The sequence below is a fragment of the Desmodus rotundus genome, chromosome 3 (genome assembly GCF_022682495.2).
Source record: "Desmodus rotundus isolate HL8 chromosome 3, HLdesRot8A.1, whole genome shotgun sequence".
NCBI lineage: Eukaryota > Metazoa > Chordata > Mammalia > Chiroptera > Phyllostomidae > Desmodus > Desmodus rotundus.
Genome location: NC_071389.1, coordinates 172142487 through 172169135, shown reverse-complemented (window position 1 = coordinate 172169135; position 26649 = coordinate 172142487). Strand labels below are relative to the sequence as shown.

The window sequence follows — 26649 nt, the reverse complement described above, 5'->3', positions numbered from 1 at the left end:
AGTGACAGGAATATTGATAACTGAAAAACTTAATCATTATATTGTTGTGTTTTGATTGAATTGCAATCTACCAACTGGGAAGCTTTAACTGGATTTCTGGTTCTTTCCAGCTTTAGGATCCTATCATTCCACCTTTCTGTAAGATGCTGTCTTTTCGTTTGTACTTTCTTCAGACTGCAAGTCAATTAGAGAATGAGGTCGTTATGCTGCTATTCACCCTACTCAGTATGGCTGTATCAAAACGCAGAATGAGGAACCTGAAATATAGGTGCAAAATGTGCTATCGCTGCATATTTTAGAGAAATTTTCAGAAGTACCTCATGTGTGGTGAGGTATCTCACACGTGGTAGGAATCTCAGCTTGAATCTAAACCGGGTCTGTTGCTGGGATCCAAGTGTGTTTGGGCACGTCTGGCAGACTGTGAGTCAGGACTGAAGGAAACCTGCTGACACGGGGGCTGACTGCTTCCTAGAACAGAGCTCAGTTTAGTGGTAGAGAGAATTAGACAGAAAAGCCCTATAAGAAAGACTCAGTCATTGGATGGGGAGTAATAAATACAGCTTGGGGCAGCTATTACTCAAATCTGTCGCCAATCTAGGCCCATGAAAGCATGTCTGGGTTCCTAAGAGAAGTGGAGCTCTGAGTAAAAACATAAAGACCTGTTTCACTGAAAACTGTGTATGATCTTGGGTACAAGCAGTCTGCTTTGGGGTTCCCCTAAAAGTCAACACAGTGATCTCCATTGCTTCAGGCTACACCATGGCTTTGGCTGTTTTGTTCGTATCACAGGTCCAAGTCTGCAGTACCTAGAAGAGCAGAACAGGAGGAGGGGGCACAGGGGAGGAGGAGTGTCTGAGCATATGAGGGCCCTGCCCCCCCCCTACCGCTCCCCACTGCAACTAGGGGATCTCAGAAAGCTGGAGGTATCCTCACTAAGGTGGTAGGCTTGGTAGGTAGGAGAACCAGTGAAATTTGGTAATTGTTGCTCTATCTGACCCATTCTTGCTGAAGTCAATGAGTCTAAATGCTATTCCTAATCAAACAGCTCTCATTCAATGATATGTTATTGGATAATTTATAATTATGCATGGAATTACAAACTCTCCAAGCCAGAAGGAAGGAACTATAGAACAGTAAATCTCAGTCTATGAATAACAAGTTTTTTAAAAAATTTTCCTGTGGGCTGGTATTTTTGCAAAATATGTACAAGTGAGCTACCACAATAATAAAATAAACTAATGAAATAAAAAAAATAAGCCCTGATTTTTATTAGATTCAACGGACATCAAATGACTCTGGCAAGCTGTGCTAAACTGTTTCAATACATACCTAACCTCAGACCCGTGATGAACGTCCCTGCGGGCGCTGGTCTGCAGACCATGCTTCCTGCACTTTTGTGAACTTCTCACCTGGTGCCACCTGGAAAAACTCTGTCACCTGGAGGTCCTGCCTCTAGTCACACATATTAGTGAGTGGGATGAGGACACTGTGACACTATGGGCACGCAGGAGAATACTCTTGTTCTAAAGAGATGCGAGCAGAATAAGATGTCTGCAACTAAATGAAGAGGGTGGGAGAGGGGCAAAGGGAGAGTGGGGAAGAGGAAGGAGGGGGAGGCGATTCATGCAAAACCTTCAGGACAAAAAAGAAACAATTGACTGGAGAAAGAATGGGTTAACATATCCTCTCATTAAGTCATGTGGTTTTCAGTTCTTATTTCAACAAAGTTGAAAGAGAACCTATTGAGAGTTGTCATTAAAAGTATTTTTTCTTTGTTAGCTCTTTATGTGATTTTTTTGGCATATAATTTGGAAGGAGTTCAAAGAATGGCATTACTATAGCAAAACTCCATTCTCGTTTACTTGTTTTCTTGGACAAGTTTTCTCAATGCTTATGTCCATCCGTAAAATTGAAAACTTTTTAATAGAGTTGATGCTGAACCCATTCTCATTCTAGTAATACTCATCTACTGATAAAATAAACTGGTTGCAAAAAACTCATACAATTCCATCTCTGTAACATGCATCTCCAACAAAATTTTATTTTTATGTTTAATATTTACTTCCAAATACTTGCAATATATTTGTTTTATCACCTGAAAAAATAAGACAGTTTTATGATCAAAGGTAGTTTAAAAACTACCCTTAAATTTCAATTTATATACACATTTACTAAAAGGAAATATAAGATAATCAATTAAAACAGTTCAAATATAAAATATATTATTAGGATAAAACTCTGGAGGGGACGTGGAATGTAAAGGTCAGTTCCAGAAGATAAAGGATGAAAATTGACAAAGTATAAATGATTGTATTTTAAAAAGTAGGTATTAGTGGTTAATAAATCTCTATGGTACTTAGAATTCATTGCCTACACGTTAAAAAGTGTGGCAGTTATATTTATAACAAGCTGGAAAAAATGTAGATGTCACTTTAAACTGTGTAAAGATGTCCAAAATTATTTTAAAGGGCTCCTGAGCCAAAAAGTTTGAAGACAGAGAACATTGAAGATGTGCTTGCTCTGAGACCGTGATTTAACTATTCCCTGCGGGAGTCAAAGGCAGGTTAGAGTAAAACCTGTGGCTCAGTGTGGTGCATGAGGATTGAGTACCTTGCATTGTGTTATTTATTGTTACTCATTTTAATTGCCTCCCCTCGTAGATTGTAAGCTCTCAGAAGACCAGGGACTTGTTCGATTTCTGGCTCAGTGCCTGTCCACTGGGGACACTCCCCAAAAGCCCCCGGAATGAATGACTTTGTCGTGAGAACTCGGAGGGCTGTTAAAATCCCCGGCTGGCACTCAGGTTTTCGTTCTGCGTGTCCCGCCCGCTGCCAGGCCGGGCCGAGCGTGGGAAGGCCCGAAGGAAACTCTGAGCACTCGGCAGGAGGGGAGGGGTGGGGCGGGGCGGAGGCCGAGCCGCGACCCTGGTGGGGGCGCGGGCGCGGAACCCGCGGCCGGGGGAGGTGCCACTTCGCGTCTCCGCGCAGGCGCGCAGCTGTCTCTGCGTGAGTGCTGTCCCCGCGCGGGCTCCGTAGCGCGTGTGCAGGCTGACGCAGCTCGCGGGCCCTCCTCTTGCTCTGCAGCGGCGTCGGCGGAGTTTTGGGCGTTTGGGAGGGGGCGAGGGAGCCAGAGTCGAGAGAGGGAGGCGGCGGCGGCCGGGAGGAGGAGGAGGAGCAGGCGCCGCCATGGCCGCCGCTATCACCGACATGGCCGACCTGGAGGAGCTCTCCCGCCTGAGCCCTTTGCCCCCTGGCAGCCCCAGCTCGGTGGCTCGGGGCCGGGCTGAGCCCCCCGAGGAGGAGGAGGAAGAGGAGGAAGAGGAAGAGGAGGCGGAGGCCGAGGCTGTGGCGGCGCTGCTGCTGAACGGCGGTGGGGGCGGTGGAGGCGGCGGCGGAGTGGGGGGCGGCGAGGCAGAGACGATGTCGGAGCCGAGCCCCGAGAGCGCCAGCCAGGCTGGGGAGGATGAGGACGAGGACGAGGAGGAAGACGAGGAGGATGAGAGCAGCAGCAGCGGTGGTGGCGAGGAGGAGAGTAGCGCTGAGAGCCTGGTGGGCAGCAGCGGCGGGAGCAGCAGCGACGAGACACGCTCGCTGAGCCCCGGCGCCGCCAGCAGTAGCAGCGGGGATGGGGACGGCAAGGAGGGCCTGGAGGAGCCCAAGGGACCGCGGGGCAGCCAGGGCGGCGGCGGGGGCGGCAGCAGTAGCAGCAGCGTCGTCTCCAGCGGTGGCGACGAGGGCTACGGGACCGGGGGAGGCGGAAGCAGCGCGACCTCCGGGGGCCGGCGCGGCAGCTTGGAGATGTCGTCGGATGGGGAACCCCTCAGCCGCATGGACTCGGAGGACAGGTAGGTCCCCTGAAGCGTTTCCCTTCTCTTGCACTCCTGGGCCAAAGGGACTTTTTCTGCTGAGATCCCCCCTGCTCCCCGAATCCTCGGCCCCTCCCCCAGGCTCTCAACTCGGAAATCTCTCCTTGCCGCCCCGCCCCTCTGGCTGCGGATAGCGGCTTCAAACTCTCAAACCATTTTCCCCCCAACTCTCCTTTCCGCGCCCTCTTTCCCCTTGGCTCTGCAGTCCGCACCGACCTAAGGACAGCTCTAACTCGGAAACCACCCCCCCAGTAGGCCCAGAGCCTCTGTCGGAGCTGAAGAGGCCCTTGATGTACACACCTCAGTACACAAGGTTAGCTTCCACCGTGTTCGCGAACACTTGTCAGAACTAGGATTGACAAGTGTTTTCCAACATGGCTGGTCTCGCTTGGATTTAACAGAACTTCCCCGTTCAGGGAGGAGACCCCAACTATCACTCTTCTCTACTCGGGAAAGACTGTTCTTTTATAATTAGTGTTTCCAGAATTCCTCATGTGTACTCGTTAGTAAGGTCTCCAAAGTGATTTAAATAACTTGTATTTGTTTTGTGATCATATCTGAGAGAAAGTTTAAAACGAACAAATCATTGTAGAAAAGAAAAATGAATTGATGGCTTTTAAAATAACTTTGCGGAATGAAATAGAGTCGGAATCGGAACAAAATACAGTCTTGAAGGTACATCGTAGTATGTGGTTTAACGTCTGTGTAGTAATGCTTCAGTGCGAGAGTTATGATTCGAGATGATAGTATTTAAAAGTCATGTATTGGGGAGAGATGTCTGAAGGAATTAGCATTTTTCTGAAGTTCGTGGAGGCTGACAAATGCGCCTCATTTTTCCGGGACATTAAAATTTTGCACTAGTATGTTTCAATTGTTACTACTACTTTTGATCTCTTTGGAAAACCTCATACTTTAATTGGTTTTTAATGTACTTTGAAAAAACTACTTGATGCATATTATACTGCTAAAATATAATAGCATTTATTTTGTTAATGTTTTGATGAACAGAATTTTCAGCAATTGATACTGCCTTGGATTGAAAAGTTTTAAGTATTCTGAAGTGCTAGGAATTCCGGTTGTTAGCTGATGAAAATGAACACTTTGGTTTAAATTGAATGTAGTAATATGGAATGCAACGCCTAAATATTTGGGAAGTACAGTACTAGAATCTGACACTCTAATGTCTAGTTAAAACATCTGGGATGGGGTAACATGGACTGTATGGACCTTAGAAGAATTGTACTGAATTACGTAGGCATGGCAGGAAGGAGAATGCCTTTAAGAAAATTAAAAATTGATGTGAACTGTACAGTGAAGCATGTGTTATCATTTTATTATGTCCTCCTTCACTGGTACCGGTAGATATTTGAAAGCTGATACAGTTTCCACAGTTCTGTTTACTTAGTGTATATACACACATTTACAAGTGTTTAGCACTGCACAGTTTAAGTGTTGCAGTCATTTCATTCTCAACTGTAGTGCAAGATAGCTATTATTGATGTTTTCCATTTAACAGATGAAGAAGCAAGTTGAGTGTCTTCCTAAAACAGTAAGTATAGAATGGTAGTGGCGAAGCTGAACAAAGGTTCTTATGTCTCCTGATATTTCCACTTCACAAGAGTTAGAATAAGTCACCTTTAATAACATGCTATGTGTCACTTTTTATTGTTTCAGTTAGTATCTGCCTCCTGCTTCCTTTTAGGAGACAATGAATTATTGGACAAGTAATATTTTAGGAAGTGGAGTTTTGGCTTCATTTCATATTTATTAGATATTTACTCGAGTATCTAATTTTTGCATCATATTCAGAGTCAGGAGTAAGATATTTGTGCCACAAGTCCAAATAAGGTTAAAACTTGATAACTAAGCACACTTGATTTCCTTAATGCTTAAGCATTAGAGACTATAAAATATCATAGTCATTTTACCATTTCAGAGTGATAGATTTATCATTTGTATGAAAAGGCTCACGTTCCAGAGAAACTGGTTGTGGTCTTGATAATCTTAAATCTGTAATGTCCCGTAATGCTCCTTGCTGCCTTTGGAGGTGTGTTTTGTTTTTGTTTTTGTTTTTTTAATTTTAAATTTGGAAAGGATTTATAATTCTTACCAACTGCCCTGCAGATTACACCAATCTATCTGGATTTTATAGATTGATTTTTATGGTAGGAAGTCTTTATTTTTGTAACTGATGAAAGGATATTGTGGTTTTAAAGTGCTTTTAAAAAACTCGAGGCAATCCTATCACAACGATTTTATCGTACTCTGTTTCTTTAGGATGCCTGTTCAGGTTTTTTCTATCACTTTGAAATTAGATTGTACCTTTGAGTTTAACATATTTTTGAATTTGTTGAAATATCTTAAATATTTTTTAACCATGAGCTTCTTTTTAAGAAAGAATTAAACGTAAAGACTTAGATGTTAAAGCTGGTGATCCAAGGTGTCACTTTATAATCATGTATCGAAGTGTTGTATGGTGAAAAAGTGACTAATTTATAAAATGATTAAATTACACTTGGTACAAAAAACAGTGATTCTTTTCCCCAGGAGAGAGTTACTCAAAACCAATGTTAGTGTATTAGTGTGTTTATTTTGGTGAAGTTAGAAAACCCTCAAATTGATAGGTAATTTACTCTTGCTTTGGTTATACAGGTAATTGAATTTTCTTAGGGAGAAGATATTTAGTGGTGCAAGAACACTAAAAACTAGTTTTACTTTGAATCTAAGCTTAAGTATTTTTCAAAAAGTTATCTTTTAAGTTAATTACAGAGGCTACAATTTTAGAGTTTAAAATGCCTCAGTTTTTTTAGTTTTCAAATTAGTTTTAGTTATTGAATCATTATATAAAAGAACTCTTAGCTTTTACCTATGTGAGTCAATAATAACCACCTCTATTTTGTGGTTGTCTCTTTTTTATATTTTGTTCCCAGCAGCCCCCTACTAGCATATAAGCCATGACTTATTTAGAAACAGCTAAGACCTCTTTCAGCGACTTTTATCAGCTTTTCTGGATAAATCTACTAGTCAAGTGAAAAGTGCATGTAAGGATGGAGTGATAGGGAAGGGTATATAGTACGTATTTTAAATGCTCAGCAAAGGCCACAGGCCCTTAAATTTTTGTGAATCAAAATTTGGACTTTCAACCTTTTGGGTTGCAAACTTAGAGGTATAATTAAGATTGCTTTGACACTGGGAAGACAGACTTACATTGCCCAATTTCCCTAGATTGGGAAGATCTTTTTCTAGTGTAGTGGCCAAACTTTTAAATCACATTAATTTGGGAAGGCTGCATGTTGAGATTATTGTGAAGATTTATTAAGGATCTGTATGTTTGACGCAGTAAAATACTTTTATGTGAAGTAATATTTTACTCATACTTAATAAAACTCCTTTTTACTATTTGCCCCTTTCATCTCTGAAGCAGTCAGCTCTTTATAGTCTCCAGCACTCCTCTTCTTAGCTACCCTTTTGATCAGGTTTTGGGAAAAGCTTCTAATAGGTCTCTGTTTTCATGATAATTATAATTACCATGGAACATTGTAATGCTCGGTTAAGGATGGTATGGCAACAGTAAAAAACAAACAGATTTGGGGACTGAATCTATATTGAGAGATTCTAAGGGGTCATTTTACTTTAGGAAACATTGAAAGCACTTTGTTGGGTCAATTGGGGGATCCTGTGTGTATTTACTATGTACAGGACTCTTTAATGGACATTGTGGGAGATAGGAAGACAAAATGATTCCCTCTTCATCCATCTTGCATATTGCTGTGAGGCTTAATGCTGAGGTGTAAGCTTTGCTGTAGCTCCTGGCACAAAACTTCATTGATCTAATGTGAACAAAGTTAGAGATTTCACACCTTGCCTGTTGTATTATGTATTATTGTATAACACAATGTGCTAAAATTTAGCAAATTAAAAGAACAAATGTGTGTGGGTTTTTTTTTTAAAGATTTTATTTATTTATGTTTAGAGAGAGGGGAAGGGAGGGAAAAAGAGAGGGAGAGAAACATCAGTGTGAGCTTGCCTCTCGTGCACCCCTCACTGGGGACCTAGCCTGCTGCAACCCAGACATGTGCCCTGACTGGGAATCATCCAGAAACCCCTTGGTTTGCAGGCCATTGCTCAGTCCACTGAGCCATACCATCCAGGGCTGAACATTGTTACAAAGTGGTTTCTGAGAGTCAAGAATGGAGAGACTTAGCTAGGTGGTTCTGGCCTAGGGTCTCATGAGGTTGCAGTGAAAATGTTGGCCAGCACTGCAGTCATCTGAAGGATTGACTGGGGTTAGGAATCCTTGCTTCTGGCAGGAGGTCTCAGTTAACTAACCAAGTCCATATCTCCTTAGGGCTGTTGGTTTGACCTTATGGCACAGCTAGTTTTCCCCAGAGCAAGTTAACCTGAGAGAGAGAGCAAGGAAGAAGTCACAATGCTTTTTTACAATCTAAATATACCCGCATACATCTTCATTGAGCAGATTTTTTTCTTATTTTTCTTTTCATTCATACTCTGATACACAGTAATTGCTTCAAAAAAATTTTACCTACTTTTAGAAAGAGGGGAAGGGAGGGAGCAAGGGAGAGAAACATCAATAGGGTTGCCTGTCCTGCGCCCCCAACTGGGGACCTGGCTGGTAACCCAGGCACGTGACCTAATTGGGAGTAGAACTGGCGACCTTTTCCTTTGCAAGACGATGCCCAACCCACTTAGCCACACCAGCCAGGGCTAATGGCTTCAGATTTTTGATGACTGAGACAACCTTTCAAAACCCATCAAAATGCCACAATGAATCCTTTTCTGGCTTTTAAAACTTGGCTTTAAGTTTTTCTTCTTTTTCATTTGTATTCTCTATTTTTCCTCTCCTTTTATGGCTCTATTCTATAGCTGGAGGGATGTAGAATATTAATATAAAGAGCCTGTAATCTGGAGACAGGGCACAGTTCAAATTTTAGTCTTGTCTGTATTATGATTTTAAGTAATTATCTTTGAGCCTTAGCTCCTCAACTGCAAAACGGTTAGCTTTTACAGTTCTATGGTCCATATGAATTTCTCCAAACTACTCCTGAACTGCTGTGAAGAATCCATGTTATTTGAATGCTTGCTTTGCCCTTTTGCTTGTAGAATGGTACATCTTTGAGAGCACGGGCTGTTTAGCTTGCTGAGAACTTTGCAGTATTTGGCACGGCCCCTTGGATAGGGTGAATACTCAATTACTAGATTTAGATCGAAATACCAGCAGTATAATTTCTATAAAGGGGACTAAATTAGGGCCAGGAATGGGTGCCCTTGGTTGGATCATTCATTGTATCTGGTATTGATGAGTTTAAGGACAGCTTTGCATGTGAGGTTGTATGTAAAATTAAATACAGATACTGCTCTGAGAAGATGTCATCAACTTTTATCAGATTTTCAAGAGTTGGTCTAAGAACTACCTATTTGGAGGGTATACAGAGGAGCATAATAGATGTTAAAAAGATTGGACAACTCTGAAGTGGAAAGTTTCCATAAAAAGCATATTTTAAAAACACAGTATGGAAATCTGAAATGGGTAGTTGCCAGAGGATTTTTAAAAAGCCATTGTTAGAAGCATTTACTGTTTTACTGTATAAAAATGCTTCATGTTTTATCAAAGTTACATGGAAAATTTGAAGTTGAGGGAGAAAGTATAGGGAGAGTAGAAGTTAAGAGTGAGATATAAATCAGAATGCTTGGATTTAAAATTTACTTGAGCTGGGTGACCATGTGACAGTTGCTTAAGTTATTTAATGTCTTAACTGCTATTTCAGGTTTCTCATCTGCAAAAGGGGGACAGTAATAGTTCCTTCCCTGTAAGATTGTTGTGGGGGTCACATGTAGAGTATTTGACATGCAATTGATTAAGCATTTACTATGTGATAGGTATTTATTTCACAGATGTACATAGAACCTCCGTTTTGTGCCAGGTACTGTTCTAGATGCTGGGTGTACAGCAGGAAATAAAACAGATAATCTGACCTCCTGGGTGGGAGAGACAGACTGTACAAATGAACTGGTAATAGCTAGTAATGGTCTGCTGTTGTTAGGAAGCAGTGTAAGATCTGAAATGCCAAAAAGTGCTTTATCAACTGTAAACGAGTCACAAGTATCTGTGAGTGCTGCAGAAACTTGCAAAAGGGTATGCTTGATCAAAATATTTCATGCAAGAAAATCTGTTTTAATCAATTATTTTAAACATATACAGGGTAGAGCAAACATATACAGGGTTCACAGTTGTATGTGAAACAGTTTATTCTTGTATTGTTTGTTATTGTATTATTTTCCATAGGAAAAACTGTAAATGTACTTTTGCTCCACCCTGTGTATCTGTTCTGTAGTTAACCTAAAAGGCCTCATAATACCTTTTATTTTTAAGTTTTTAATACGTAAGTGAAGCTACTGATCTATTAGTAAAAAGCTTTGAGGTATGTTTTCTAGTAATGGTAATGGATTTGCAGTTATCTAACTACATGTTAAGTTCATTTTTAGGAGTAATAGTTTGCATTTGTGGAAATAATAGTTATATTGACCTTAGAACTAAATGGATAATTTAGGGCATGGGTAGGAAATCAGATGCGTATTTGTATGTTTAAAAATCATGGTTACCATTGTTCCCTGTTCAGTGATAAGAAAGAAATGTGATGGTACCTCTCCAGAAATTAAATTTTTTAAAAAAAGTCTAAAAAAATAGGATTCCATTATTTACTAGTTCATTTGTAAATTTGTGACACAGTACTTTAAAATTAAAATGGGGGAGTATTGTAATGAATGACTGAAGTTTTGGTGGGAGTGTGGAAGTGGATTTTATGGTTAGGAGAGTGATGAAGAGAAATTTCTAGAAAGCCTAAATGAAACATATGAAGAAAAGAGTATAGCATGCTCTGGAGACTTTCCTGCCTGATCAGAGAATGTGTGTTGGAACTGTGAAATAAAGAATTAATGGCTCAATGGGGACCTTTCACACCAACACAGGTGCACATGTTTCTCAGTGTAGGTTTGTGCATTAGATTCTTTTGCCTCTCTGCTATTTCTTTGTAATTCATAGTCACGTTCAGGTCTTACCTTGAACATTTTCTCGGGCAAACTATCCTTTGTTAGATAAATTGCCAGCACTCTTTAAGTTCTTCTTTGTCCTTCCTCCAATTTGAATAGTTATGTCTTTCTATCCTGCTATAATGTATGTTCCCTGAGAATAGGAACGTGTCTATTTTGATCATGGCTCTGTCTGCAGTACCTGGCACAGTGCTCGACATTTATTTTAGGTGTTCTTAAATATATTCTGAATGAGTGATGAAACTTGTGAAACAGGAAAGTTAATTATACGTGGCAAAAGTAGAGAAGGAAGGTTGAGCTGGGAGACCAATTAAGAGGCTAGAGAAATAGTGCAGGTGTTAAATGAAGAGACTTGAGCTAGGGAAGAAGTTGGGGAAAAAGTCATACCTTTTCCCCCAACTTTCCTTTGACTCAGTTTTAGAAAACTGAGTCAAAGGAAAGAAAAGCTAATTTCCTAAGTTGTCTCTAAGACAAATACTCAGACTATTTCTGAGTAAATGTTTTACTCAGATTATTTCTGAGTAAACATTTTTTTTCTTGGGGATTTAATTGTACCAATATCTTACCCTTTTTTTTCCAGACTCATCTATTGCTGAAATAACTAAAAGAACATTGGGTAGTAAAAGAACATGAGCCTTAAGTCAGAAAGACTTGGGCTATTTATTTTTTATTTTTTAAATAATTACTCAAAGATACGTTTTTATTGATTTTAGAGAGAGAGGCAGGGGTAGTAGAGAGGGAAGAAATATCGATTGGTTGGCGCCCATATGCAGCCAGACTGGGAATGGAACCCACAACGTTTTTGGTGTACAGGATGGTAATTCAACTAACTGAGCCAGCCAGCCTGGGGAAGACTTGGGTTATTTTAATTTAACTTCTCAGAAATATTACTGTAAAATAGGAGAAATATCTTAGTGTTATGAGTAAGTGAGATGGAGTGAAAGGGCCTAGGGCTGTATTTAATTCAGAGTCATTTACTCTCCCATTTCTCGCGCATAGACTTGTGGAAGGAATAGTGGGAATAAGTAATCAATATTGTAGGACTGGTTTTACTAGATCCTGCCTGCAGGAAATTTGGCAGATCATTTCCTATCTCTCAACTTCAGGTTCTTTTTCTTAAAAACGAGAGGTTCTGAGTAAACAGTATAATTTGGAGCTATCCTTTGGACAAACCCGGAGTATTGCACATGTGCCTTTGTCACATTCAGGGTTTCAAAGATACTTGAGTTCAAAAATCACTGGAATTCTAATTTATATTGATGGTATTATATGGGAATATCCATTTCTGTGTGTCTTCTCTGGCTGTAACACTTTTAAGATTAAAATCAGGTCCTATTTATCTTTATACTTCCAGCACATACTGCTTACACTCATCTATTACACTGCCTATATTAATTCACTAAGTCAGTGCTTGGTTGACTTCAACTGAATATCGATGTACTTGATACGTATTTATTCTTTCTCATTGCCATTAGTGTGGCTGCATGAAACAAGGAAAACTATTCTTTGCTTTATGTGTTCCCCCAGTTTCTTAAAACATATGTGGAAACATTTGAAAAAAGTTGTGATTATTTGAATAATTTTAAAAAGCAGGCTTCCCCAACAAAAATTTTGCATATTATTTTAGGCGAAAACTACTACCTAGTTTGCTTAAGACTCAGACTCTAGAGCTTATTGACAGGATTTTAAGAAGTGCAGTTCATTGCATCTTCACATGACAACAGCCAGTGAGGCCAGGAAGCGCACAGCGATTATAACTTGCCCAAGTTACACAGCTCCTTGAGAATGTGCTGTTCTGGCTCTAAATGTGTGGTCTTGGCTACTGTACTGCCTTTGTGACTGTTTTAACAACCTCGACCGGGGAAGTTTCATTCAAATCATATAAATAAGTAGCTACTTAAATTTTTAACCTTTCTCTTTTGCAAATTATATATTTGACCTTATTTTCATTTCTAGTATTTATATATACATAGATTATAGCCTAGATTCCTCTTAAGACTAAATTACAGAAGTTAAATTTTAAGTGTTGTAGTTATTTAGTCTTAAGGGGAATAAAAGTCTTTATTGACATTTTATTTTTGGAACACTTTTTGAAGTCCCTGACTTGCTTTCTTGCTTTTCATTTCTTTTTGAGATTCTAGAAAGATGAAGTGTTACCAATTCAAGAAAACACATAGAAGGGTATTAGTATATCTCAGTAAGTACGTTTGCTAGTTTGTTCCTAAATTATGAAAATTTTTGCCATTACTTTTTGTAACTATCTGTTATGGTACTGAGAGTGAATGAATCAGCAATAGACTTTTTAGTGCTTTCAATTCATGTTGCCAGACATTCGAACAAGTGTTGAGGTGCTGAGCCTTGCTGCAGTCATTAAAAAAATTTTTTTTCACCTTCACCCAAGGACATGCTTACTGATTTTAGAGAGAGGAGAAGGAAGGGAGGGAGGGAGATAGAGGGGAGGGAGGGGGAGAGAGAGAGAGAGAGGGAGAGAAAAAGAAAGAAAGAAACTGATTGGTTGCTGGGATTGAACCTGCAACCTAGGCATGTGCCCTGATTGGGAATTGAACCCAAGACCTTTTGGTTTACAGGACGATGCTCCAACCAACTGAGCCACACTGGCCAAAGCTCCTGTAGTTGTTTTTGTTAGAAATATTTTTATAATTTAACACTAACTTAAAAAAAAGCGAATATATAATTGCTTCCTTATAAAATGGGAGTTGTGCACCTTTCCTTAGCTGCACTAAGGTGCTCCCGACTTCCCAGGAAGCTAAGGCCGTGTTGGGGTGAGGCCTTCACTTCTCTTAGCGACTAGCACCACTTCTGGCAGTGCTTGCCCAGCATGCACCCACACCATGGCCTTCGTCTTAGACTTGCCTGCAGCTCACCTGCGTCTACTCAGCCCTTATCCTGCAGGACGATGAGGTGATGGTGAGGTGATGGTAACCAAGGATAAGATCAATGCCCTAATTAAAGCAGCTGGTGTAAATGTTGAACCTTTCCAGCCAGGCTTGTTTGCAAAGGCCCTGGCCAATGTCAACATTGGGAGCTTCATCTGCAATGTAGGGGCTGGAGGACCTGCCCCAGCAGCTAGTAAGGCACTAGCAGGGGGTCCTGCCCCCTCCACTGCTGCTGCCCCAGCTGAGGAGAAGAAAGTGGAAACAAAGAAAGAAGAATCTGAGGAGTCTGAAATGACACGAGCTTCAGTCTTTTTGACTAAACCTGTTCTGTAATACATTTAATGAAAAGCTAAACTCTATTAAAAAAATTAGTGTTACTTTTCACGGCATACTTTTTTTTTTAACATACCATCTTTGCGTGTATAGGCATTTTTCTGCAAATCTTTTTAAGAAGGTAAAAGATAACTCCTTCTGTATAGTGTAATTGTACTGAAGTAAAATGTTTCTAGTATTACAGTCTTTTGGAAGATAATTGCTTGCTGATCTGTTATGCTGAATGAAAAATGTGGGTGGAGTAATCTTAAAGGGCAATAGACTAGAGATGAGAAACAAATTTCAAATAATGTGTACAGTGCACAGTGGTGATAGAAGAATGCGACCTACTTGTTTTCCATAGGCTGTCTTTCATCACTGTTGCATAGAGTCCCCGCTGGCCAATTTAGTGAAAGCTCCTGGGTCTTGGGGGAGGAAATCTTATGTCTTTATTCACAGAAATAATTGTGGGGATAGAGAGTAGTCTTTTTCTTGATTAGAAAAATCCATTTTCTCTTTTTAAATTGCAGTGATAATGGTTTGGAATTACAGTAATAATAGTAATAATAATATTTTGGTTTTGACTAATGATTTTTAGTGTGCCTCCAATTGATTTTGATGATTATCTCATGCGACAAAGCCACATATTTTACTTCCCTTAAAAATTGTACTTTTATTTGTCACTAAAAACTGTTTGAACATACCATGTGCAACACACTAGCTAGATTTAGGAGTTTACTCTAAATGAGATATTTATAGGTGATTCATAGTACAGATGAACCGGGTCATAAGGAAGCAGAATTCCTTCCACCTTAGTGGAGTAGGAAGGGCCTTGGGGAAAGTTGACTTGTGTGTATATAACACATGTAATAAAGTAGGCATTTTCTCTTTACTTTTTTCCCCCCTAATTATCTTCCAGTTTAAAATCCCATTGCACCACAGCATTTTGGAAGGCAAAACCAGTTTGCCATATAGAAATCTGATCTGGCCTTAAATTCCTTAATCTCATTTAAGGCCAATTTCATAAGTTAATTTTGTTCTTTGTAAATAAAAACTAAAGTGACTGCTTCTTTATCTCTGAAATGAATATTTGGAGTTGGATTTTAAGTTGACACTGTTAGGCTCAAGATCTGTTTCAGTTCTAAATCTGGGACAAATTCTACCTCAGGGTAATGTTGTTTTCTGTGACTGACCTTGAATTAATTTTTTTATGAGGCTAAATGGCTTGTAGGCGTCATGTTTAATAGTTTATCTTGTTAGTAAAACTATGTGCCCAGATAAGTCAAATTATATGTAAGTGCTAAATATTGTTTGTGTGCGCACCATTGATGTGCAAAAGGAAAGAAAAATTTCTGGTATGTGCGTACCAGATGAAATTGAGTGCCAGTTATTTCGATGTATAATATGGGCTGCATTTCAGTATTTCTTAAATACCCACCTTTATAAATGTGGCAGTTAAGTTTTTTGGCATTAGTGAGTTGTTCTTGCATGACTTTGGGCAAGTCACATGATTTTTGTGTCTTAGTCTCTTTCATCTCTTTTGGTTGTGGTAAACATTAAATGCATTAGTGCATGTTAGGTATTGTTCCAGTTAGTATGGCTGCGTGACAATCAGCTGTGACGTTTAATGGTTCAAAACAATGATTTTGCTTACAGATCTACAATCTGAGCAGGGTTTGGCCTGGTTAGATCGTTCCTGCTTCACTTGGTGACAGCTTGGAGCAGCATAAAGGCTGGAGACTGCAGTCACCAGAAAACTCACTCGTGTGCCTGTCATCTCTGTGGTTGCCGGGCTGAGAAGACTCAAACAGCTGGGCACTAGAACAGCTGTGGCTCCCCTGCATCCCTCTTTATCTCTGTGTACTTTGTTTACAGGATCTCTTCTGCCTGATGGCTTCAGAGGAGTCAGATTGCTTTACGTGGTCGTTCAGGGCCCCCAAATTGTGTGTTCCGAGGAACAGCCAGGCTGAAGTTGTATTGCCTTTATGACTTAGCCTTAGAAATCTGGTAGTACCATAACTTCTGTAGTAGTCTCTGGCCTGCTCTGGTACAAGGGGAGGCAATATAAACTCCCCTTGATGCCATGTTGTAAGGAGATGTGGGAGGGTGTAAATTATTGGTGTAGCTATCTTCAGAAAATATAGTCCTACCTAAGCACATAGAACAGCTCAGGAAATACAGCACATAGTAAGCTGCTATGATATAGAATGGGAAGTCAGCCCAGAGTGGTGTAGCTCAGTGGGTTGGACGTAGTCCTGCAAACTGAAAGGTCAAAGGTTGTGGGTTTTATTCTGGGTCAGGGCACTTGCCTGGATTGTAGACCAGATCCCCATTTGGGGGTGCGAGAAGCCACCAATCAATGTTTCTCTGTCTTTCTTCCTCCCTCTCTTCCCCTCCCTCTAAAAGAATAAATTAATTAATTTAAAAAGAAGAAGAAGAAGAAGAATGGGAAGTCAGATTAAAATGTCTTTTGTGATACACATTTTGATGTAGTAAGTTATATCATCTCTCTTTTTCCTTAAGATAAAGTCATAAAATGTAATAGGTAGGCAATTTACAGTTTCTTGAAGGAACCTGTTTCTTTTAATGGTTAAGTTTTAGCTTTTAATTCCTTTGCCAATGCCTAGAATAGGGAGCAGGACACAAAATGACTGTCCACTAACAACAGCAACAAATGGGTGTGAGAAATGGAGTGGATAACTCAAGTAAAGAGTTTCACACTCAAAAGTGTATAATATCTGGTATACAATTTCACACTTTTCAAAAATATAAAATCCTCTTAAATGCTTTACGCTGTTTTGAATTTTAACCTTTAATAATTTTGATTATAAGTATATGGGAAAAACAGAATAAACTTCTGAGTAGAGGGTGGCAATTTTTAATGGATGAAAGGAACATTGCCTGTTAGCTGACAAACAGCGTATCTTGGTATATGATTAGATTAGGACTCTCCTGTGTGTGGTTATTTTGTTTACCTACAATTTGATAAATACTTTGAAAACTATAGATAGTATACTTCTACCACAAGCTTATAACCAGTTACAAAACTAATTTTATAATACCCTGTTAAGCATTCCTTATACCAGTAGAGTTATTGTCCCCTTATTTCATGACACGTTTCTTCATTCTGGGTGGAAGACCATGTTCCATTTTTTTTTAAAGATTTTGTTTATTTGTTTTTAGAGAGAGGGGAAGAGAGGGAGAAAGAGTGGGAAAGAAACATAGATTTGGCTGCCTGTCATACGCACCTCAACCAGGAACTGAGCCTGTAACCCAGGCATTTGCACTGACTGGGAATTGAACCGGCAACCTTTCACTTTTCAGGTCGATTCCCAACAAACTGAGCCACACCGGTCACGGCAACCATATTCCATTCTTAAAGCATTAGAATTACAGAGTATTTGCTTTTATAATAATTAAGATAGAAATTACGAACTGAAGACTTCCTAAAGGTTATGCTTTTCATTGATAGAACAAAATAAAACAGCCTGCTCCATTAGAGATTAGGGAGGTTCTTCTGTGGAACCTCAATAACTTCCAGATCCTGAAGACAGTGGTTAGATGCCATGCTTACACTGTTTTCCTATTACCTTTGTTTATGGTACATTTTTTCTTTCTGTCACTTTGTATATAAGGTAGCTAAGTAGTTTCTAAACTTTTACTGTCAAAGTGCTATCCATTTCATAGTAGTTTGGCAATTTCTAGGTCTGTGGCTGAGAAAATAAAAAATCTAAAAACCATTTATAGACTTTGAGTAGTCAATGAAACTTTTTCTCAAATGAAATTTTATATGGAACGCCAATGCAGGAGGCACGTTATATTAGTATTTTTATAGGTTTAAAAATTTAACATAGGTTTATAAAGTCAATCAGAAGAGTAAAGCTTTTAGATGAATTTAGATTTTATTTATTTTTTAGAAAAAAGGGAAGGGAGAGAGAGAAATATTGGTATGTGAGAGAAGGTTACCTCTTGCATGTCCCCAGTGGAGGGCCTGGCCTGCAACCCAGGCATGTGCCCTGACTGGGAATTGACCTGGCAACTTTTGGTTCGCAGTGCACTGAGCCACACCAGCCAGGGCTCAGCTCTCCTTTAAAGTTAGACATTTCACTAGCCTAGAAATCATTTCAAAGCAGGGGGAAGATGAGAAGGACCAAGAAAAATTCACAATACAAATGAATTTCCTCACAGATTGCAGATAAACCTCTCTACCCATTTGACTTCAGGATGAATTTCCAATTCAGCAATTAACCTCAGAATAAAATAAAAATATTTCAGGTCAGAAATACACTTTCTCCAATTCAAGAGACATTTAATCTTTGCTCCATATGTAGTTTAGAACAGTGGCTCCCAAACATTTTGCTGTTAATGATACTTTCTTAAGTATTGAGAAATATCACTTATATATCAATAAAGCTGTTAAAAAAGTTACTGAAGAATCTAAAGAGCTTTTGTTTATGTTATGTTTATCACTATTACAGGATTAGGAATTAAAACCAAGAACTTTAAAAAACATTAATTAACTTAAAAATAAACCAATTATATGTAACCTAACACTGTTCTTTCTAATGTAAAAATAAAATTTGCAGTTAAAGATATAGAAGTGACATTGTTTTATATTTAATGCCTTTAAGATCTGGCTTAATAGCTAGTTGCTTATATATGTGCTTCTGCATTCAGTCTGTTGCAATGAATTAGGTTGGTTGAACTTTGTGAAGAAAATTTGGCCCCATACAGATACTTAGTAGAGAAGGAAAGAGTATTTTAATAGCCATTTCAGATAATTTTGTGGCTATTTGATAATATGCCAAAACTCGACAAGTGATATCTGCAGTGTGGAATCCGAAATTATATCAATGATATTTTCTTTATTCTGCTAAACTGAGACCATGGTCTTGTCCTTCTTCATCATGATAACATAACATCCGTGTATTATTTCCTCTGGTCCTGTATGTCATCATTTAGCAAGCAGGTTTTTTTTTTTTTTTTTTCTTTTTAACGATTTTATTTATTTTTAGAGAGGGGAAAGGAGGGACAAAAAGAGGATGAGAAACATCAACGTGTGGTTGCCTTTCATGTGCCCCCTACAGGGGACCTGGCCCACAACCCAGGCATGTGCCCTGACTGGGAATTGAACCAGCAACCTTTTGGAACATACTCTGGCACTCAATCCACTGAGCCACGCTGGCCAGGGCAACAAGCAGATCTTTACTTCTCAATGTTGGCATCCTTTTCAGCCATGGCCAAATCTACCAAGCAGATGTTTCACTTGGCAGTAATTTGAGTTCTTAAAGAAGTGGCTATTGTTGTATGTATGAGTGAGTTGGCCCTTAGTTGGTTTCCTAAGGGAAACCATTTCTATAAATTCCATATAGTTAGTTATTCTAGATGTTGGGGTAGAGACCTCTGGTCTGCCAAATGGTTTCATAACAAGGTCCACGGGAAAGTGGAGAAAGGGAATATTTAGGAAGGGACATGAAAATATCTCATGTCCCTTCCTAGATATTTCATTGGATTCTCTAACAGTGTGTGTGCATGTTTGTTTATTTTTTGAAACTTACGGGTTTTCTGTTGTCAGAGAGAGTGTGTGTATGCAAATGCTTTAGTTTATTATTCTATGAGATAATCCCTTAGTTTGGTTAGTTTCAGTTGGATAATAATAGTGAAAGAGATCTTTTAGAGTTTGCTACTTAAAATGTAGCAGCAGCATCAAGCAGATGCTTGTTAAAAATATATTATGTTGACCAAAAGATCCATATTTTTTTTGCCATAAAATAAAACGCATTTTTCATTTTCACCAATAACTTTATTGATTTGGATATTTTGAATATGTTGGTTATTTCTCATTTGGTATAACATTGATTGTTCTCAATTGTCTTGAATTGATTGCTGTCAACTTCAACTGGTCTACTGGATCTGGGGCATCATCATTCAGCAAGAAATCTCCAGCACGAAACTTCGCAAACCACTTTTGACATGTTTGATTGGTCACAGCACCTTCTCTATACACCACACAAATCTTTTTTTGCATTTCAATTGCACTTTTACCGTTCTTGAAATAATAAAGCACAATATGCCAAAAATGTGTGTTTTCTTTCATCTTCAATATTAAAATGGCTAACAGTAATTTACCAATTTTGATGTTTTTTAATGCTGATGTGATGGCTGTCACAATACAATTTAACAAAATTGTTTCGAGTGAAGTTAAAGACAACAAAGTGCTGCTAGAGCCATCTTCCCTGATGAGCTTTTTGGCCAGTCCAGGAGTATCTCAGGTCCTACCCCAAACCCACTGAATGAATCTGCAGTTAAGAAGAAGACCTCAGGTGATTCATGTGTATGTTAGTTTGAGAATCACCGTTTTAGATTATTGAAACTATCTGAACAGTGTGAATGCTTTTTCTGGCTTAGGTTTTTCCTCCAAATACCAGGCTGCTTTTGTTCACATTTTACAGAATCAGTAAGTGTTCACTGGTAAAAAGAACTGAGTGAAAAATTTTAATATCTATATGATCCTAGAAATTTTATAAGGTCAGGTGAAACCTTACTTTCTAGTTCATCTCATCTTGTTATGTTACTGTTAGAGGAAGAAGGACAGACACTACTTTCTATGAAATCTCTGTCTAGCTTAGTATCTGGTCAAAATCAGAAATTACCTGCAACTTGTCTCCTGTGCTCCCCTGTCTTAGGACTGTTGCCTTCGTTAGTCTGTAGAATGGAGGGAGTCGCTGATTCCAGCATGGATCTGAGGCCAAGAAGGAGCCTTTGGGTATAGGGTTGGACACTTCCTAGAAGCTGGAGATTTTAAGAGGGGATGTGAAGCAGGACTGCAATTGGTCCTGCTCAGCTTTGGGAAGCTCTGTGAGGAGGCGGTACATAGTGTGAAGTGTTTGTCAAGTCTTCCAGGGTATGGGACCTGCCCCTTATCTGTGCTATTGCATTTGTACCTTAGTTGCCAATGATCACAGAGTTCATGCTCTTAACACCTGCATTATACTGTCCTCTCTTTTTTTATCCTCACCTGAGAAAATGCCCATTGATTTTAGAGAGAGGGGAAGGGAAGGGAAGAGAGAAACATCAGTTGGTTGCCTCTCATACACACCCCAACTGGGGGCAGAACCTGAACCTAGGCTTGTGCCCTGCCCAGGAATCGAACCTGTGAACTTTTGGTTTACAGGATGATGCTTCAACCAACTGAGCCACACCAGCCAATGCTATACTGTCCTGTTATTAGGATGTATATTCAAATGAAGTACTGTTTTTTTAAGTGAGTGAAATTGCACATAGACTGATTAAACAATGCTTTAGTGTTCATAGATTTTTTTAAAATTGATTTTTATATATATAGAGAGACACCAGTTTGTTGTTCCATTTATTAATGCATTCATTGGTTGATTCTTGTATGTGCCCTGACTGGGGATCGAACCCACAACCTTGGAATATGGGAATGTCACTCTAACCAACTGAGCAGTGTGGCCAGGACCTTTTCATAGATACTTGGATTTGTAAGATTTCCATTCAGTGGTAAACCCAATAAGCAAAAGTATGCTAAGCACTATGTAGATAGGCTCTATATTGCTAGTCAGGTTTATCGTAAGTATGTGAGTCTTTTGACCTTGCATTACTTTGTTCAATTTAAAGATAATTGATTTGGTTTCATTTTTAATTCATTTTGAACTTTTAACTACAATTAGTATATAGTTTTGTGGTTAAAAATGATACAAAAGGATATATATACACAGTGAAAGGATATGTACAGTGAAAGTTTCTTTCCTATGCCACTCTCCCAACCCCCAACATCTGTGTTGTGTGTATCCTTTAAAAGAGAGTTTGCCTCTAGAGGATAGTTGTATCTAAATCTATCTTCTTCTTCCACTTAGGTATGCAAATTGGAACCTTACCACACTGCACTTATGTGTGGATGTGGGTGTTTTGGTTTTTTTTTTTTAAAGATTTTACCTATTTTCAGAGAGAGGAGAAGGGAGAGAGAAAGAAGGAGAGAAACATTGATGTGTGAGGGAAACATCGATTGGTTGCCTCTTGCTCGCCCCCAAACTGGGGACCTGGCCAGCAACCCAGGCATGTACCCTGACAGGAAATTGAACCAGCGACCTTTCAGTTTGCAGGCCGGTGCTCAGTCCACCGGTGCTCAGTCCACTGAGCCACACCAGCCAGGGTGGGGTTTTTTTTGTTTGTTACTTTTTAACTTTTACTTTTGAGATTGTACCATAGTAGGTCACTGAGATTTATTGCTTTTCCCAAGATTGTTATTTATAAATTGAGTGTGATTGGTTTTTAAAGTTGTTAATATTTTATTTACCTATAGTTAATTAGTATGGCTTACAAAAGTATGAGCTTAATGTTAAAATGTTTTAAAATATATATTACAAGTGATAAGGAAAATAGATAACCATAAAACAGTTAAGGGCCTCATGAACTTGAAATTTCTAGGGCTTAGATAAACATTTGTATTTTATTTTTTTAAAAAAAATATTTTTTTTAGAGAGGGGGGAAGGCAGGGGAGAGAGGGAGAGAAATATCAATGTGAGAAAGAAACATTGATTGGTTGCCTCTCGTGGGGACCCAACCCACAGCTCAGACATGTGCCCTGCCCAGGAATCAGCTGGCTACCCTTAGCTTTGCTGTACAACGCCCAGCCATCTGAGCCACACCAGTAAGGGCAAAAATTTGTATTTTAGTATAGGAAAACTGCCATACTCACAGTTTATTTCTGCAAAAACAATTTATGAATAAATATTTGATATTCAAGAGCTTTTTTGTATTTGAGAGTTTTAAAGAGAATGAAGGTTTAGAGTTGCAGTTCGACTTTGTATATTGACTGATGGACAGATATCCAGATGAACTTAAATACGTGAAAATCCTTTAAAGGAAAATCTGAGACATTTTTGATATCTGAAGCATCATGCAAAGACATTTTTGCTAGCTTTTGGAATGTATTTGATGTTAGGCACAAATCATTAGGCTTACTTAAAAGGTTCTAATTAAGTATAATTCTTAGGTGTGAGAAAAGTTTTTTTTTTTTTTTAAGATTTTATTTATTTTTAGACAGAGGGGAAGGGAGGGAGAAAGAGAGGGAGAGAAATATCAATGTGTGATATTGCCTCTCACACACCCCCCACTGGGGACCTGGCTTGCAACCCAGGTGTGTGCCCTGACTGGGAATTGAACCGGTGACCCTTTGGTTCACAGGCTGGCACTCAACCACTGAGCCACACCAGCCAGGGCAGCAAATAAGTTTTAAATGGTATTGAATGTTCTTATTTTTAGAAGGCATGTGCTGAAATGTTTGCGATTTGAAGTATGTTTGCACCTTGCAGACGATTGAGCAAAACAAATTACAAACAACTAATAGGACAGCATATACTTATTGTTCAGATTTAGATAAACTTTCTGCATCTTTGCAATTTTCTGTAATAAAAACTTGGTAGGGAAACATAACCCTAAATATAATATAATTTTTATAACTTACTGATATTAAATTACAAGCTGATATAGATAGCTTTTGATTTAGCCCGAAAACATTCTTCCTGTTGACCATTCTGTAGCTGAAGCTACTTCCATGTAGTTTCTCTGTTGGGAAGATAATTGGAGAAAAAACAGTAAATTGCTTTTAAAATGAAGGCAAAAGTATGTTAAATTTCATTAAGTGAAATTTTGAGCAATAACTTTTATTACTAATGCAATTTTTCACAAAGAGGTTACTAATTGAAATACTTTGCTTAGTAAATAAAAAGTAAAAGGGATTGATTGGCATTTCAGTCTTGGTGTGGATAGAGATTAGTTTAAAAAAAAAAGACATTTTATTTGGACTTGGGTAAAATCAGAGAAACTGTTCTCTCTTCTGCTTTTTTATTTAGAGGGGAAAATACAGTGAAATTTCCCAACTTACCAGAGATGGAAAGAGGTAGGATGTGGCAGCGGGTGTATTCTCAGATTAGTGAATAGACTAAAAGATGACGGGTCAACTGTGATTTGCAAACTGTAAAGATAATCTTTTGATTCTGAATTACTTACAGCTGGAAACTATTACTTTATCCTACTTGGACTATGGAAGGGATGAAATGTGATGACCTGTGTGTGTGTGTGTGTGTATGTTTTCTGTAGGGTATAGTATCTGGGAGTTCATGTCTGCCAAAAGTTGCTTAAATTATTCCATACATATCTGGCTTTTGTACTAGCATTTTTTTGGCCTTTATTTGCACTTCATTGCCAACTAAATTAAGTTCAAAGCAGTGTTATTTTGTAATGGAAAATATGGTAGTATACTTTGGAGCACAATATCAGGTGATAATTTTAATTCAATATTTATAAGATCATATTCATGTTAGTGAATTTCTAGGAATAACACAGCCTTTTTTCTTCTTTTGTAGCATAAGCAGTACTATAATGGATGTAGACAGCACAATTTCCAGTGGGCGTTCAACTCCAGCAATGATGAATGGACAAGGAAGCACTACTTCTTCAAGCAAAAATATTGCCTATAATTGTTGTTGGGACCAGTGCCAGGCTTGCTTCAACTCTAGTCCAGATCTGGCAGATCACATCCGTTCCATACATGTAGATGGTCAGCGAGGAGGGGTTGGTTTTATCATTTCTTTTTTTTACTCCCTGTTTTCATTAGTTTTATTAATTTATAATTGTTAGTTAGGCTTATTTTTTTCTCAAAGTAATTTGGGATTGTTTTTACACAGGCTTTATTTTTTCAAATGTTTTTTTTTCCCTTTTATTTACAGATTCCCACATAGTTGATGGAATCAAATTAAATAGAACATATGATGTGTTGGACTTTAATTTACTCTTAGGTATATTACTTTGAGGAAATACGACTTCCTAAAATATAGTGGGAATATTATAAGTGAATACAATGTATTCCAAGGTTCTGAGGTTTCCAGTTGAGGATGTTTAGGAATTCGTACTGTGTAGGATTTCTGTTAAGAGTAGTCCTACATTACCCCTGCTGCTGAAATTAACTGGAGAGACTGTTGGTACCAGGATTAGTATATACAATCCTATTAAGTGACAACCTGCACTCATTATTTGTGAGTTAAAATTGATCATCTTTACCAGGTCTTGTCACAGCTGGCTTAGATAAGAAGTTTTGATTAGTCAGTGTTAGCCTATAACCTTTCAGGAATACATTTAATATGTCAGTTCATATAGTTAGTGAATAAAGAGCTAAGCAAATTAGGTGAATCAAAGTGTAATAGACCAAGATATTTATAATATTATTTATAATAGTTATAATTTTTCAACTTTAGGTTTGTCCTGAACAGTTACCACATTCATTACATTTTCCAGAAATTAATGTCACATTGTAAATACAGATAATTTATCAGGCCACACATTTCCCGTCTTCCTGCCATCACTGTTTGAGATATACTAGAATGGCTAAAATCATCAGGGTTAAGAGAGTAGGTGACTGTTTCCAAGGTTGTATTGATAATTAGAATGTATTATTGATCTTTAAAAAACAAAACAAAACATGCAATCATATAAGTACCCCTAACATTTTAATCCTTGGTATTGCATTTAAAATTTCTTTTTAAGAAGTATTTGCTGTTGTCACAAAATGTTGTAATATGTCAGCAGTTTTTTGATTACTCAAACTCGATAAGTAAACATTTGTCTTATTATTAGACTTAATATATGTGGTGTCTAGGTTGATATCAGATGGTGTATTAATGCATTGTGTCCAACATACGTTTTTGCACTGTATAACCCATCTCAGTGGCTAGGCAATTTTGGTAACACTTGCCCTGCCTTCCAGTCAGGTTTTTGGTGTGCACTTAGTTAATTAACCATGTTGGTTTCCTGGTCATTACCGAGTTGCCCTCTGTCTGTGAGCCGGTGATTGAAGCCACTTGTTGTGAATCACTGCAGTAGTCTTTTGAGCCACTGCATGATGCTTGACTTCGCAGCTGTTGAATCACGGGCTATGCAGAAGGTCTCTGGGGTTTTCTTCGAAGGCATGGGACAAGTCCACATTTGTAAGTTGTGGATCCTACAAGTTGAGTTCGCACATAGCCTTATGAGAATGTTTTCAGCTCTTTATAAGATTTGTAGAAAAAAATGGAGTTACAGACTGAATGTGGCATATAATCACTGCAACTACATGTACCTTATTGGTAATACAGAGCTAGACTTGAAGTCTTGCTTATTTCCACAATAAGTGTGAACTTGTGGAAATGAAAACCCCTATGTAATTTCTTGAACCCTTATTCAAAAAATCACTTTATTACAAATAAGATTCTCTGGCTAATTTTAAGAGTAATGCTATTTTGACCACAGAAAGGAGTCCTCATTTTTTGAGGACATTGATTGAGAAATGAAAGATGTATTGGAGAAATGTAGAAAATATATCCCAAGTATTTCTACATACCAATCATTGGCATATAGACTAAGCTTTCAGAATGCAAGTATGAATGAGGATTTGAAAACCTGATACTATATAGCATAGGAAATCTTGATCTGGTTTTGTGCTTTAAAATA

The 26649-nt window shown here is 38.5% G+C and overlaps 1 protein-coding gene and 1 pseudogene across 2 annotated transcripts in view; both read left to right on the top strand.

The window, feature by feature from the left end:
- Positions 1-2995: 2995 nt before the first annotated feature.
- AEBP2 (AE binding protein 2) overlaps positions 2996-26649 on the top strand; it is a 103655-nt gene continuing 80001 nt past the window's right edge. For both annotated transcript variants that reach the window (XM_045184065.3, XM_024575896.4), the window contains exons 1-2: positions 2996-3844; positions 24531-24738. In XM_045184065.3, the coding sequence (XP_045040000.2) occupies positions 3186-3844; positions 24531-24738 (867 nt within the window). In that variant the 5' untranslated portion in view covers positions 2996-3185. The remainder of the gene's footprint in view (positions 3845-24530; positions 24739-26649) is intronic.
- On the top strand, positions 9948-15061 carry LOC112318514 (large ribosomal subunit protein P1 pseudogene; annotated as a pseudogene).